Source organism: Bos taurus, chromosome 6 (assembly GCF_002263795.3).
Source record: "Bos taurus isolate L1 Dominette 01449 registration number 42190680 breed Hereford chromosome 6, ARS-UCD2.0, whole genome shotgun sequence".
Classification (NCBI taxonomy): Eukaryota; Metazoa; Chordata; class Mammalia; order Artiodactyla; family Bovidae; genus Bos; species Bos taurus.
Window position 1 is genome coordinate 36,070,492 of NC_037333.1, and position 17,193 is coordinate 36,087,684.

At 38.3% G+C, this 17,193-nt stretch overlaps 2 protein-coding genes across 6 annotated transcripts in view; one reads left to right on the plus strand and one right to left on the minus strand.

The window, feature by feature from the left end:
- The window catches only part of HERC3 (HECT and RLD domain containing E3 ubiquitin protein ligase 3), a 198,430-nt gene that overhangs the window by 18,344 nt on the left and 162,893 nt on the right, over positions 1-17,193 (minus strand).
- On the plus strand, positions 12,268-14,200 carry NAP1L5 (nucleosome assembly protein 1 like 5). The gene is given in 1 exon segment (NM_001077878.2): positions 12,268-14,200. A coding segment is annotated over 1 exon segment (579 nt). The 5' UTR covers positions 12,268-12,367; the 3' UTR covers positions 12,947-14,200.

A 17,193-nucleotide genomic window follows, 5' to 3' on the forward strand; every position in this document is an offset into this window, starting at 1 on the left:
CTTTAAGAATAATTATATTTTATGGTCTATTGTTGGTTGCTAAGTCATGTCTGACTCTTTGCAACCCCATGGGCTGTAGCCTGCCAGGCTCCTCTGTCCACGGAACTTTGAAGGCAAGAATTCTAGAGTGAGTTGCCATTTCCTCCTCCAAGGGATCTTCCCAAGCTAGGGATTAAACCCACCTCTCCTGCATTGGCAGGTGGATTCTTTACTACTGAGCCACCAGAGAACCCTTGTTTTTATGGTTATATTTACTGGAAAATAGCTTCTCCAAATACTTCGTTACTTGAAACTTTAGAGTTTTGCTAAATTATGTTAAATGATGAAAGTTCATTGAATATCGAAATCATTCCAAAATAAAATTAGATACTGAAACATTAATTACTGAACATAGATTTCCTTTTACAGAGAAAATAAAGATATTCAGGACTATTAATAAATATGCTTGGCGCCACATGGAGACATTTTCTGTAAGAAAGCACTTTTTTTTAAGAAATTACAACCAGTATTCATAAGTTTGTCAGTGTACAGAATGCTAAAATAAAAGTTTAAAACTGCTTATTTCTTAGTTTTCACTAGAAATTAAGTTTTTAAGAGTTGTAATTAAAACTAATAAAATTAGTAAGGGAAACATCTTTGTATGTAAGGGAAAAAAACAAGCTATAAGGAACAGAAATGCATTCTGTTAAGGGAAAAGAGAGTAATTTGTCCTAGAGAGAGGTTAAAAAGAGAGAAAGAGAAAAAGGAGTATGGAGGTTCTTTAAAAAAAAAAAACAAAAACAGAGCTATCATATGATCCAGCAACCCCACTCCTGGGTATATATCAGAGAAAACCGTAACTCAGTGCAGCACTATTTACAATAGTCAGGACGTGGAAGCAACCTAAATGTCCACTGACAGAGAAGAGATAAAAGATGTGAGATATATATACACACACACAGAGACATATACACACAGTGGAGTATTACTTGGTCATCAAAAAGAATGAAATTATGTCGTCTGCAGCAACACGGATGGACCCAGAGACTGTCATACTGAGTGAAGTAGGCAAAGACAATATCATATGATACTGCTTATATGTGGAATCCAAAAACATGGCACAAATTAATTTTTTACAAAACAGAAACTGAGTCAGAGACACAGAAAACAAACCTATGGTTACCAGTGGGAAGGATAAATTGGGAGACTGGGATCGACATATAAACACTACTATATATAAAATAGGTAACTATTAATAATAAGGACCTACTGTACAGCACAGGAAACTACTCAATACTCTACAATGACCTACATGACAGCAGAATCTAAAAAAGACTGCATGTATGTATAACTGACTCACTTTGCTGTACAGCAGAAACTAATACAACCTTGTAAATCAACTATACTCCAATACCATTTCTCAAAGAAAGAGAGAGAAAGTATAGGGGAAAATCTAAAGGTAAAAAAATGAAGTCTTAGAATGATGTAAAAAGAAACAGAGAAAAGAGTTTTGTGCATCGTCTGGACTGGCTAAGAATAAACTGATAAGAATAAACTTAGTTGAGTAAATGAATTACAATGTTAAAGGTAAGATGGTGCAAAACTAGAATTTGGCCCCCTGTTAAGAGGACAAGGTTTTCTTGGAGTATTGGTATGATTTTGATAACAGATTTTGAAGTTTTTTTTATTTAAGTAATCTGTTGTAACTTTCTATATTTGCCTTTGAATCTTTGTCACTTTGGTTAAGTGGTAAGTATTGTTTCACAATGACCTATAATTCTATTTGAACAAGAGTTTTAAAAACTCTTGATATCTTTGACAAAATTCCTCATATTGATTTCTAAATGAAGTTCTTTTGACCTATAGATAACTTCGGGATGCTCCAGAGGGCCCCTGAAACATCTTTGAGAGAAATATTAAACTAATTGGGCTTATTTGATATGCTAAATTACATGGCTAGTATAATCAAATTAAAATAAATAAAATTTAATATTGTAATAGTGTATAAAAATGCCCAAATTTCCTTGACAAATGCATTGTCATCAGGTCTTTTAACTGCTTTTTGAAAGTCTTTTGTCATCAATATACAATTACTCTTTTATTCTGATGCTTTTACAAAAATGCTTGATCTCCAAGTAGAATTATAGAAAGGATTTTCTGACAATCACAGGTTTCTGGTAACTTTCCGATCATACTACCTAACTGGGTAAGAAATTAAAGAACATGAATTGAAAACCTGATGGCTTCATAAAACTGTAAACAGAGGATCAAGAATTAGTAACATGAGACTGAATGAACTGACGAGGATGGCTGTAACTTTTAAGTCTCTGAAAAATTATTGCTGATTCTTTTTAAAGTTTTGTTTTCCCAGATTTGAGAAACTTTTTGTCCTTCCTCTTAAGCTAATTATGATTTATAGCAGTTTGGTAAATTAGACCTTTGTAAGCAGAAATGAAATATTCATCACTTCTCTGATTTCTCCAGAATTTGGAAACTCTTGGTGAATATTCTTATTTTCATGGCAATATAATTATTTGCACAATTTCAATAAGAATCTGTTCTCTTTATAACAGGAGATAATTGGAAACACTGGCTATATTACCATGACTTTGGATGGGATGTCATATTTGAGACTATACAAAAATCAGATATAGCAGACAACTTCAAAGACCTGAGGTGGACTTAATGGAACTATAAAGCCCCTTTGAAAAACAACCTAGTACTTTGCTTATAGGATTCCTAGAAGCCTTATCAGGTGAATAAGGGCGGCTACTTCCTGGCAGGTGCATGGATCTCAAGATTTTTTGTGGACCTGAAGAGGAGAGGAACCTGCCCAAATCTGTGGATTTTGCAAGCAGAATCTGATGCCTAGTCTTTGACATGGCTTTTCTAGCCTGAGGGACCTTTTAAATGTTCAATCTAAGATTCCTTATGAAGAGACTCAGCAAAAGCAATTTCAAAGAGCCTATATGATCTTAATTTGGCCATCACTGGGAGAAATGAGGGTGATTTTAGAAAGAAAAAATTTATTTCAGTGAATATTAATTTCTAGTGTTCTTAACTGTTTTTGTGGTTTGTATTGACTGCCTAAGACTCAACTTCCTAGATGGCTCCTTGTTAATATGTTGTATTATTGTAAGATTTAATTGAATTATTAAAATGACATTCTAAATTTATTTCTGAAGCTTACCACAGTAATCTATTTTTGCATGAAGATAGATGCCCCATGACCTACAACCAGGAGATTATATACAGGAAAGACATCAATCAAAGGACTCTCTCCAACCTACATAAAAAGACCCCATCAGATACTCATGACTAGCTTATACACAATGAAACTTAAGGGAAATGATCCTTAGGTTTACATTTCCCACTGAAAAAGAGCCATGCACCAGACTGGTCTATAGAGAGGGGCTCCTGACCTCAAAATCCCCTTGAAACAACACTCAGAGGAGAAACTACATCCACACCAGGCCGAGAAGACAACATCAGGAGTAGACAGCTATATTAAAATGCCAGACCAGACCCATATGATCATTTATAGTGTTTTGTTGATTTCTTGGACCTTTGCATTAGAATCAAATTTTTTTTTTTAATAATGAATAATCCTATACAATTTAAAAAAATCAATCCAATTTTCAGACTTGTGGTCACTTATCTATGTCCAGTACTTCTGGCTTACTTTGGTGGATTTCTTACCTCCAAGGCTCTAACTGGATGGCCCTTAGAAAAATTTATTTTAGAAGAAAGAAGTTTTAGGGCCACTAATGATATTACTAGATGGGAATCCCTCATTTGGCTAATCAATCATACTTTTTCTGACCCTGACCATAACACGAATTCCCTTTTAAAGTTACTCAAGCTCAATCAGAACGATAAGCTAAATTTCAAAGAACGTAACTTCCCACTTATTAGAAAAGACTCTCCCTCAATTATGGGATGGATTTATATAGCTATCACTGGGCTACAGTCATTTAAGTTTAAAGGCCTGCCTATGTCAAAAACAATTAAATCATATTAAAGATAACCAGTCAAATAACAATTGAAAATTAAGCTGAGTGCCTTATGAACAATGCCAACATATTATTTCCCTTAAATACAGCAATTAGTATGAAACAGACTGGGTCAGGTGACCAGAAATACTGACCTGAACCTAATGGAACTCAGTGGCTTTGTGGCACTAATTTGTGGTCTTGGCTTCTGCCAAAATGGATACTAAGATGTATCCTAGGATTCCCTTGGGCTCAAAAGATCTGTGTTTCACTGGTCTGAGCACTTAGCAGCTATTTCTGTGCCTTCAGTAGGATTGGAAGATGTAACCACCCAGATCAAAGCCTTCACCCAACAGGCCTTAAATAACAGTAATCAGGCTATGAGCTTACTGAATTATGAGATCTATATGATGAAAAAAAAGCAGTATTATAAAACACATGGCCCTCAATATCTTTCCAGCATCTCAAAGAGGCAGGCCGTAATTCAAACTGAGTGCTGCATCCTTATACCAGATGAATCCTCCAATACTATCCACTTAATGACTCACATGAAGAATCTGATTTCTGCCTTAAGTGATCTACTTCCTAGTCTTGGTGGTCTACTAAGGAGCTGGTTTTGTTCTTGGAGCTCATGCACAAATCTCTACTGTGGTCTTATTGTTATTAGCTGTATTACTTAAATCCTGTATAAGGTAATTGTTTCTTGCATTACCCAATGTGTCACAAGATCTTTGAGAAAACTAATGATGGCTCAACGTCTTGAGGCAACTGATCATGTATATATTCTTATACAAGGGCTTCCCAGGTGGCTCAGTGGTAAAGAATCTACCTGCAATGCAGGAGATGTGGGTTTGATCCTTGAGTTAAGAAGATCCCCTGGAGAAGCAACCCATTCTAGTATTCTTGCCTGGGAAATTCCATGGACAAAAGAGCCTGGTGAGCTACAGTCCTTGGGGTTGCAAAAGTTGGCCACAACTCAGCAACTAACAACAATGCTGCTGCTGCTGCTGCTAAGTCACTTCAGTCGTGTCCGACTCTGTGCGACCCCATAGACGGCAGCCCACCAGGCTCCCCCGCCCCTGGGATTCTCCAGGCAAGAACACTGGAGTGGGTTGCCATTTCCTTCTCCAATGCAGGAAAGTGAAAAGTGAAAGTGAAGTCACTCAGTCGTGTCCGACTCTTAGTGACCCCATGGACTGCAGCCTACCAGGCTCCTCCATCCATGGGATTTTCCAGGCAAGAGTACTGGAGTGGGGTGCCATTGCCTTCTCCGCTAACAATAGTCCTATACAAATTTAACTGTAACGGTGCAACTCTATAGATGCAGGGGAAGGAACATCCTCGCCTGACCTAGGAATGAACTTTCTTAGCACTGTGGGACAAATTGGTCATGAAATGTCTCCTAAACCTTGTTCAACTTATGTTCTAAAGGGAGGTAGTGGTAAAACAAAGAACATTGCCTGCCATCCAGTTCTACAAGGATCAAATCATTTGCTATTTCACTCACTGACCTAACAGGACACACTGAAAGGAATTTAGGACAAAAAACAGAATGGAGCATTTTGTGTTTTGAACATATGGACCCCTCAATAGTTTAGATACATACTTGAGGAAGAATTTCAATGGCCCCAGATTCTTTCATCTTCCCATATAAAGATAAGCACTTCTTTGATTATGATTAGCAGTAATCTTTCACTAAGATGTATGCCTGACTCCATGTATTTCCCAGCCAAAAAATTCATATGTACTGGCTGCTCCCCTGCCCCTTTCAAGCAACTGCTCAGAGTTAGCTGACAAACTGTCTCCAGGGCTACAGTCCTCTGTAAGGTCCCTGAATAAAACCAGAGCTCGCAGCTCTCATGTCCTGCATTTTTGAATTCTGTCAACAGTTGGTAACATTTTTCTGGTACAACTACCTAAGAAAAGCACCATCAGCATGATTTTGCATTACAGCCTGCGATGGTTAATTCTATGTGTCAGTTTGGCTTAGCTATCGTGCCCAGCTGTTGATCAAACATCACTCAAGATGTTGCTGGGAAGGAATTTTTTGGATGTGATTCACTTTTGGACTTTGAGTAAAGCAGATTAGTCTTCATAATGTGGATGGCCTCATCCTGTCAGTTGAAGGCTCTAAAAGACTAAAGTTCTCCAAAGAAGGAATCTGGCCTCCAGACTGCCTTCTGACTCAAGACTGTCACATCAACTCCTGCCAGAATTTTCAGCCTACCCTCCTGCTGTGAAGGTTTCTGATTTGCCAGCCCCAAAATCACACACACAGATTCTTTAAAATCAATTTTTATCTTTATGTGTATGTGTGTGTGTTACTAGTTCTCTTCGTCTGGAGAACCCCAAGACAGATTTAGGTACCAAGAAGTGGGGTACTACAATAGCACATACCTAAAAATGTAAAAGTGACTTTGGAATCAGGTAATAAGTAGAGGCTGGAAGGATTTTGAGGGCATGATAGAAAAAGCCTAGTTTGCCTTGAAGAAACTATTGACAGAAATAAGGACATTAAAGGAGATTCCAGTGAAGGCTCAGAAAGAAAAGAGGAGAGCTACAGTGAAAGCTTCTACTGTCTTAGAAAATACATATAAATCATAAACAGAATATTGATAGAAATATGGATGTTAAAGCACTCTGGTAAAGTCCCAGACGGAGATGAAGAACACATTATTTTTTTGAAACTGGAAACAGGCAATCTTGTTATAAAGTGGCAGAGAACTTGGCCAAATCACGTTCTAATGTTTTATAGAAGGTAGCACTTATAAGTGACAAACTTGGTTACTTAGCGGAGGATATTTCTGAGCAAAATATTAAAGGTGTGACCTGGTTTCTTCTTGCTGCTTATAGTAAAATGCAAGAGGAAAGAGATAAAGAGGGAATTGTTAAGCGAAAAAGAAACAGAACTGGAAAGTTTGGAAATCCTCAGCCTATCTGGATAGCATGCTCTGAAAACAAGGCCAAGGATGTGGCTGAACAATGGTCTGCTAAAGAGATCAGGCATGTGACTCATGGATCCAGTCAACCATCTCCGTAGAAGCCAGGGGTAAAGATGTGGCTATCCAGGAAAGATCTGTGGAGGCCTCTCTTGTCTGATGGTGTGGACCCCCATGAATTGCCTGGGAGGCCAATAAGTTTTATGAGAATTTTATATAAGCAGGAACACTGTCAGCTTGCACTGAAGGGGCAGAGACGGTTTAAAAAAAAAAAAAGAAGAAGAAAGACTGCCAGAATTCCAAGGCTCATTGAAATGAGCCAATAGAATTAACTGGCTACAAACAGAACAGGTGTTGGAGCACAGAACCAAAGAGAAGTATTCTCCACGTCTAGAATCCACTTGCCTCAACTAAAGATCCCACATGCCACAACTAAGACCTGGCTCAGTCAAATGAATAAATATTTTTAAAAATCTAATGAACAACGTGATGTGAAGAACTGACTCAATGGTAAGTACTTGGATACACACTGTCTCAGTGATACTTAAGAGTACCCTTTGAGTAAATTTTATGATATGAGAATTGTGGCCCAATAAAAACAAATACACAAAAACTCAAGAAAAAACATTTTGAAGTTAATGCCATCGTTATTCCAATTTGAGAACTGAATTCAAGACGAACAACTAGTAAATGGGCAGGGGCAGAAAGTGAAGCCAGAGTCTGAGTACAGATCTGTGCTCCCAACCACTTCACCAAAGTGCCCTCCCATCATCCACCTTTCTTATTTTTCCCCCGATGTGACAGGTGTGTGAGAAATTACAGTAAGCAGAGATAAAGACGTGACAGTACAACAGCTCATCTTGCTATTCCCAACTATGTGTTACTGGCAGCCCCAATAATACGCTCGAGTCCATAAAGCCCACAAAATTAGACAACTCTTAATAACAAGAGTTAAAACTTTTAAACACATAATTCTTACTAAGCAGGTACTATATGCATTGCAAACTGTTTTCAGAGTCTGAATCCAAGGGTTTTTTAAAATGCTTGTCAAACCAATTCTGAAATAAACATAGAAAGTCAAAGGAACTAGAAGAGCAAAATAATTTTGAGAAGAACAGAGTTAACCAACTTGAAGTACCTCATTTCATGACTTACACAGTTACAAGTGTGGTACTGGTGAAAGGACACGTAAATCAATGCAACACGAAGTCCAGAAATGGATCCACATGTATGTGGACAATCGTGCAGTGCTGTGCTGAGCCACTCAGTCATGTCTGACTCTGTAACCCATGGACTGTGGCCCGCCAGGCTCCTCTGTCCATGGGGATTCTCCAGGCAAGAAGACTAGAGTGGGTTGCCAAGCCCTTCTCCAGGGGACCTTCCCAACCCAGGAATCAAACTGGGGTGTCTTGCACTGCAGGCGGATTCTTTATCAGCTGAACTGCAGGGCAGCCCTCATATGGACAATTACTTTTTGCCAAATTGAATGAGCAATTCCGTGAATAAAGGATAGTATTTTCAAGAAATGGTACCATATCAACAGAAGATCAATATGCAAAAGGTATATATCCCTATAGTAGTAGTAATGTTAGTCACTCAGCTGTGTCCTACTCTTTACAATCCCATAGACTGTAGCCCACCAGGCTCCTCTGTCCATGGAATTCTCCAGGGAAGAATACTAGAGTGGGTAAGTCATTCCCTTCTCCAGGGGATCTTCCTGACCCAGGGATCGAACCTGAGTCTCTCAAATTGCAGGCAGATTCTTTACTGTCTGAGTCACCAGAGAAGCCCATATACCTCACACTTATTTAAAAATTAACTCAATATGGATCAGAGTCTAAATGCGAAATTTTAAGTTGTAAAACTTCAGGAAGAAAACTAAGACCAAATCTTTATGGCCTTGAATTTGGCAAAGATTTCTTAAATATGACACCAAAAGCATAATCTACTAAGAAAAGATTAATAAAACGGATTTATCAAAATTTTAAATATCTGCTTTTGGAAGACACTATTACAAAAATGAAAGACAAGTCACAGACCAAAGAGCATATTTAAAAAACACATATCTCACATAAAACTTTTACCCAGAATATATAAAAAATGTTAGAAAATTAGTAAGAGAACAAAAAGTTCAATTTAGAAAATGAGCAAAAGATCTAAACAGACATTTTATCAAAGAAGATATATGAATGACACGTAAGCACACTGGAAGATGATGTCATTAATCATTATGGACTCACATACAGCTCTTAGATTAGGGGACAAAACTCAACAATATGAAATGGTGAGGGTATGGAGCAACTGCAACTCTCACATATTGCCACTGTAAAAGCAAAATAGTACAGCCACTGTGGAAAACATTGTGGAAGCTTCCTATAAAACTAAACCTACATTTACCATATGACCCAGCAATTCCACTTCTAGGTACTTACTCAAGAGAAATAAAAACCTTTGTTCACATAGAATCTGTTGAATGTTCACAGCAGCATTATTTGTAATCACAAAGAACTGGAAATAACTCAAATGGGATACTAGTCAGTAAATAAAAAGGAACAGACTACTAGTATACATTGCCACCGATGAATCTCCAATTCATTATGCTGAGAGAAAAAGGCCAGACTCAAAAGGCTACACACCTATTCCACTTATATGACATTCTAGGGATACAGAGACAGATCACAGACCAGTGGTTGCCAGGGTTGACAGTAAGGGAAAGAACGTGAGGATATTTGAAGAAGATGAGGTCACTGTTCTACAATTCCATTAATGTAGTGTTTACATGACTCTATGTGTTTGTCAAAATACCCTAAAAAGGGCAAAAATTCGTTGTACATGAACTATATCTCAACACAGGCTTAAAAAAAAAAAAAGAGTAGCCTTGAGACAGGTGGGACCTGGGACCCTTTGCTGCAGTGCTTGTATCTGGACAAACCTCTCCTCCAACAAAATAGGAAGTAACAAGGGACTAAAAATAACTGCATGCATAGCCTCTCTGGGCAATTTATGAACAAGATACAAAAAGACCAAAAATCCAACTTCCAGGAGCCAACTTGAGGAGCCGGGAGCAAAAGCAGGGTATTGCACATGCCTCCTGCACACAGTACCACCAAGGGGGTGCGCAGACCACCTAAGCCACCCCTCTGGCCCAAACCCATCCCTCCCCCACCCTTAGCTTCCCAGTGCCAGCCCCCCTATCCTCACAGGGAGTAAACAAGGAAGTTACTCGTTTTAGCTCCCTTCTGCTTGCAGCAAGAGTCCCAAAAAGCTTTGCTTGAATTTATCATCTAGTCTCTTATCAATTTCCATTTATTAAGCAGTCCAAGAACCCTGGTCAGTAAAGCCTAGCTTAACACTAAGTTTAAAGATTTTTTAAGATGGGAACATAAAAATCCTAAAAGATGGGTACACCCTGGTTGTTTCAAGTAATTCAAGTTAGTTAGATTGAGTGAAGTCTGAGTTAAGTTTTGTCTTTTTAAAGTGTGTCATAGCTTCTATATTACAGGAGTTTGAAGGCCTCGCTTCTGTCCCTGATTCTGCCAATCAGGTGATAAATCAGGTAAAAGAGCATTTCACTTCCTTTTTCTTCACCTAAGTTCCTTATTTTTTAAAATGAGAAAATACAGTCTTAACCTCACAGTAGCTGTACCCATCAAAAGATGGTATATGGAACATGCAGGTGATATATTAAGTACGTATAGCATCAGCCAACTAAATATAGATACATTATTACACCAAATTTAGCCAGGATCGAAATTTCAACCTTAACCAAAAAATCTCATCATTATGAATGGTAACAGGGAAGCAGAAAGTAAATTATCTGAAACATAATTAAGAAAGTAAATAATATGAACTACAAGTACAAAAAAACTAAGATATTTTCTACTGCAGATATACTGAACCGTTTGTAAAGTTTCTTTGAGGAAGGACACAAAGATGTCCTTTTCTTTTTTTTTTTTGGTAAGAAAGCTCTTATTAAGATGTCCTTTTCTAAGAGTATATTATTGCAGGTTATTTTTGAGTAATAAATACAATTTAACTATTTTGTAAACAAAATATCACTTAGCACTTCTTGCTAAGTGTCAGCACTAAATGCTTTGCATATTATTAACCAACATTTACAAGACCCAAAAAGATACACCAATATACTTGGGCAGTTAATTTCCTTACATTCATGTGTTTTATGTAAATACTTCGGCAAGTCCCAATATAATGGGGAAAAAGGCATTTGTATAAGTAATGCTTAATTTGAAAACATTCCTGAGTAAGTCCTGTAAGGATCGTTTGGCTTCCATACCTAAAATAATGTGCTCTTACCCTTATTTAAGAAGCTCTCATTTTGATTTAATAAACAGGGAACTAAAATGTCTACTCATTTGACTGTTAGAAAACAAGAGATTAGTATTCGATAGTTTTTTTTTTTAACCGTTCTCATATACAAATCACCAGTTAGACCCTTGGAGCAGATGCTGAACCATATCTTGGGGACAACGCCTGTGTGTACGTGTGGGACAGTACATCCCTAGCAAACGGCACTGTTAAACATGCGCCTCAGCTCCGATAAGGCAGGGGGCCCCTTACCCTGGGCCTCCAGCGTTAGAAGGCTTTGCTTTCTTTGGCCCTCCTCCAGCTTTATTCCTCCCCACAGGACAAAGCTATTGAGGAGCCTTCTGGAACATTCCAGGATACCCAGGGTTTCAGACATTTCCTGGTCAAATGGCTCCAAAACTGCTTCCAGGGTCCGCCTAACTGAAAGAAGACCGTGCTACCGGTATATGTGCCACTAGGCTGAGAGAGGGGCAAGAGGGGCTGTTGAGGGTGGGACGAGGGGAGAAGGGCTGAAAACCGTTCAGTTCTCCCACAGGTCCCTAAGTGGGTGGAATGGAGACAGATCCCCCCAGGCCTCTACTCTCTGGCAAGGACTTCACTGAAATTTGAGGTGATCAAAGCCGAGTCCCCAAGAGTAAGCTCAAGATGCCAACGCCAGCTACAGAGAGATGGAGACAAATGCCAAGACACATATACTGGCAGATATATATAAGCACCTGCGTGAGCTAGAGGAGTCAAGTGGCAAAGGCTAAGCCCGTCCACACAGTTCGTGAAAAATTGCCGCGTACACCTGCCGCCACCCCCAGCTCCTCTCTACTGGGGGAGGGATTTGCGCGGGCAGATGTGGGGGTAAGCAGGGTAGCTAGGAAACGGGTCCTGACGTTGCCCGCAGCGCAGGGGAGAGCAGGGTAGCAACAGGAGGCTGCTGGTGTGGTTCGAGGGCCCCACCATCAGCTGATTATGGGGAGCCAGTCAAGGGCCCGCGGGGGGAAAGGGCGGGGCCGCGCGACGTCACCGCCGCGGCCAACGTCAGAGCCTCTTGCCGCTTGCCGCAGCCGCAAGATCGCTGTGGTGCAGCTCGGGTGCAGGTCTCTGTGGGAGCCACCTAGAACTCTGCGCTGCTCCTCGAACATGGCTGACTCTCAGAACCAGGGCTCTGCGGAGCCGAGCCAGGCAGCGGCGGCGGCAGCAGCAGCAGATGCGGCCGCGGCAGCGGAGGAGGTAATGGCGGAAGGTGGTGCACAGGGGGGAGATTCTGACAGCGCGTCCAGCGACTCCGACGGTGTGGTCGGTCAGATGGCTGAGGAGCCCCAGACCCCTGCAGAGAATGCACCAAAGCCTAGAAATGACTTTATCGAGAGCCTGCCTAATTCGGTAAAATGCCGAGTCCTGGCCCTCAAAAAGCTGCAGAAGCGATGCGATAAGATAGAAGCCAAATTTGACAAGGAATTCCAGGCTCTGGAGAAAAAGTATAACGATATCTATAAGCCCTTACTTGCTAAGATCCAAGAGCTCACCGGTGAGATGGAGGGGTGTGCATGGACCTTAGAGGGTGATGAGGAGGATGATGATGATGACGAGTACGAGGATGAGGAGGAGGGAGAGGAGGAGGACGAGGAGGAAGAAGAGCCTGCAGCAGAGGCTGCGGGGACCGCTGCCGCCAAAGATGAGGGTCCCCACTCTGCAGTGCCTGATGACGCCAAGAAATAAGCGGGGCAGAGAGTGCAGAGGAGAATGACGACGCAGATTTAAAACCCCGATTACTATTATTTTGTACACATTGGTGGACTTGAACGGCTCAGGTTTTGGACCAAAGTACAGTAGGAATCAATTCTGACATTCCTAAAATACTACGAAATTGACGCAATCAGATCATGCCCAGCGCGTCTCAAATTTGATTTCCAATTTGAACACAAATATACCAACAGGTGTTGAAAATGAGTTAAATTTAAAATGATTTTTCATGATCTCTTCTGTGAGGACTAGAGTTGAGACTTACTAAGGGTGTCAAGTAGATGTGAATTAAAGAACGTCACTTTGAAAATCCTTTCGTCACAGTATCGCACTAGGCACGGAACACCCAAGCCGAGATCGAACGTGTTCTCAATGCCGAATTCTTCCATTTCTTTTGCATTTTTCCAGCGCAGCAGCAGCAGAACTCAAAACAGATCTCATCTTTAAGACTTTGTTTTTGTAACATTAGCTTTACACTTCAGAGAAGAGAGATGGGACGAAGGAACCCGGTGCTGGAGATCATGACAATACTGTTAATGAGGCTCAGAAAACTGCCACTTCAGATTCTAAAGACTGTTCTGAATATTTGGTTCTGAGAAGGAGGGTGTATGACCTGTACAATATTGTCAATGTGTGTGTTCATTATTTACGGTCTCGTGTTTATGTGTTTTCTTGGTAATGTCTATTTACAAAGGTGTAAAACAAATCCCAATTGTTTAAGCATTAAATCCCTTTATCAAATATTTTAGAAGTATTAATTTACTTGAAAAAATGTAGAATTCTAGTAAAGTCTGTAAAGCATGTGTATCCAATGTTATGTACTTTGAATTGTGTGATGTCTTTTTGTCTTGTAGCTTTTAGAATGTAGCTGTGAAAATTATCAGAACTCTTCACTGAAGCTAATGTTTGGGAAAAAATATATACTTGAAGAACCAATCCAACTGTGTGTCCCCATCCGCAGCTCAGAAGTAGAAAGGGTTTCAGTTTGCTTGTGTTAGCTGTGCCTTCGTTATTTTGCTATGTAAATGTGACATATTAATATAAAATGGTGCATAATCAAATTTTACTGCTCGGGAACAGATTGGCATACAGCAAAGGATTTTTAGGAGGACACATTTAATGTAAAGACTCTTAGCTTCTTTGTGGGTTTTGAACTGTGTGATCTATAAGGAAATTTAAGCATAAAATTGTTTACCACTGTGGTGTTAATAAAACTGTATTTTCAAAAAACAAAAGGACTCATTCTCTGACTGCCTGGAATGAAATCCCAGATCTGCCTCTTATTAGCGATGAATCTCAAGCAATTCAGTTAATCTGTGTTTAGTTTCTCCTTATCTATAAAAGGGGATAGTAACAATTCCTCCCTCACAGGTTATTATGGAGAACAAGCTAGTTAATTTACATAAAGCTCATAGACCAGCATCTGACACTAAATGCTCAAAGTACTTCAGCTGTTATTAACATTGTTATTATTATATGAAAGATAAAAGAGGAAGATTTGAAATTCAGTCCTCTCATAAGTTACAAAAAGGGAGAAAATACATTATATTCTTATGATTTTTTTTTCATTATATTCTTATGATTTTATTGTTTAAGAATGTGGCCTTTCATTTGTAAACAAATAAATTCAATAAAAGGTCTTCTTCCTCAATATAAAAATCAGATTTTGATTTCCTCCCAGAAAGAATAAAAAACATTATGCATATAAAGGCTATTTCAACTTTATATCTGGGCATTCTAAATTAAGTATAAAATTGAAAGTGACTCCCCACAAATTTTAAACACACAGTTTTTTTTTTTTCATTTCCCTTAAGGGTTAAAATTATTCAGAAGTAACATTAGACCCATTTACCTTAGGGAATGGAAGGAAGCTCTGACCTGTTGCTAATTGCAATAGTTGAGTAAAACCTTAATGTAACAATCTTCCTTAGGGTCAAGACAACAAAAAGAGAAAATCAAAATAATTTATTATAGAAGAAGTAAATGATAATCATGCCTAACTGGAAAAGAAGCAAAAAAAACCTAAAAATTCAATATTCATTTCTTATCCCTAGGAATAAAAGACTTGTTTTTCTAGGTCCTACAAAAACAAAAATGAGTGAAACAAATAAGGTGTGTAATTAGTGGGGAAAATAAAAAATTTTGGAAGGGATGTGATTTTATATAGAAAGCCCAAGAGAATCAGTTGAAAGCTATCACATTCAGTAAGTTTGAGGAACTGATCAGTTACCGGATAAACATATAAAAACCACTAATTATTTCTAGGCACTTTAATAATGGTAAAAATACATGCAAAAGGCTCTCAGAGTATATAAAATAAAAATATGTATAAAAACCTCAATTAAAAATGTATGCAACCTATGAAAAGAAAAAAAATAGAATATCACAAAGAAATGTAAAAAACAGGCCTTTGGAAGGTAAGACTGAATATCACAAAAGTGTCAATTCTTCCCATATTAACATGTTATTTACTACACATCAAATCAAAACCCAAACTGGATCTAGAACCATATAACTACCCTAATCTTCACCTAATTGTTTACTAATATGGAAACAGTTAAGATTTTATCTTAAACTACAGACTCAAAAGAAAATTTTTAATGGAAGAAAATATATTATTACGCATTTACTAATTACTGGACAGGGAAAGGTTAAGTCTAGAGTGATTTAAGACCAAAAGAAATAATCAACAGACATGACAACACAAAAATTAAAAGGTTATAAAAATTTTAAAAGACTTCACATTTTTAAAAGCAAGCAGCAAATGGAATAAAATGTGCAATAAAATACAAATACAAAAAAAAGTTCATATAAATCATATGAAAATCATTTTGTCTTAATAGAGAATTATATAAAAGATGTCAGCAGACTACTTTAAAAAAGGAAATACTGCAATCCTGTTTAGGGCAGCAAGACACATCCTGAAAGGACAGTACTAAGTGGTCCAGGCCTCCGGCAAGGTCTGGATCTTTCTTTCACTTATACATACAACTTCAGCTATGGGGTTTTCTAGCTACCATTCATACCACTGTTGGCCACTTTTCTCAGGATATAAGCACATATGTGATGCCCTTCATAATGTCAAGCAATTTCCACCATTTCCTAACTAGCTTGATCTTTCCCCCCTGTTTCCTGAATTGCTTATTTGATAGTTCCTCAGGCAGCCATAAAACTTGCATGTTAATATGTAGCAGAATACCCTCTCTTTAAGGCAGGTCAAACACTCTCACTCATAAACCACTTTTAATCCATTATAGACCCAAATTAGTAAGCAACACACAACATAACTGGCAGAAAGAAAGGCAGCGTGCACTACGCATTCAACTCAGTCTCTATGAGCATTATGCAGGAGACTGCAGCAGGCTGACACTCACAGCCCAGCACAGTACAGCAGCTCTCCCGGACTCAGACTTTACCATCAAGCACACACAGACACATCTGCACGTGCATACACAGGGACACAAACATTTTTTTATTGACACGAAAGTCACAAAACATAATTAGCCATTTAAAATGAATAATTCGGTGGCATTTAATTCAATAAAATGTTGTGCAATGATCACTTCTACCTAATTCACTTTTTTTAAGAAAAAATACTTTAAAGGTAAACATCAGAAAAATGGATTAATGCTATGTAGAATATGTAAAGTAGCTTATATACGGGAGAAATACAAAATTTTACAAGTGAAGTCAAGTTTCTTATTAGACTAGATTTTAAAAAAAGAATACTCAGTATTTTTAAGGATTAGATGAAATAGAGTAGTACTCTCATACATTGATGATAATGTATAAGTTGGTATAATTCATAACCAAAATAAATTTAGCAAAAATAGCCACAGATTCAAAATGATATACACTAATTCCATTTCACCCTTGGGACCTTATCATTAAAAGAGCAATTTTTAAAAAAAAGTTTTATACTTAAGATGTCTGATACAGTCTTATTAAAAATGAAGGAAGGGGAAGAGAAAGAAAGGGAAGGAAAAAAAGAACATAGAAACAAGCCAGACACTCAAAAGGGAAAGTAGGGAAAACACACATTCACATAGGCTGTGCAGTCATTATTAAGACTGTCCATGAGGGCTTTATAATAAATTTATAGATATAAGCATTATCTCAACCTAAGTTAAACAATTCAGACATACAATTTTATACATATATAGTATGTTTTCAACTATGCCAACTTTGTGTTTAAAAAACTGCATAGTCTGTCTGAACTGAAA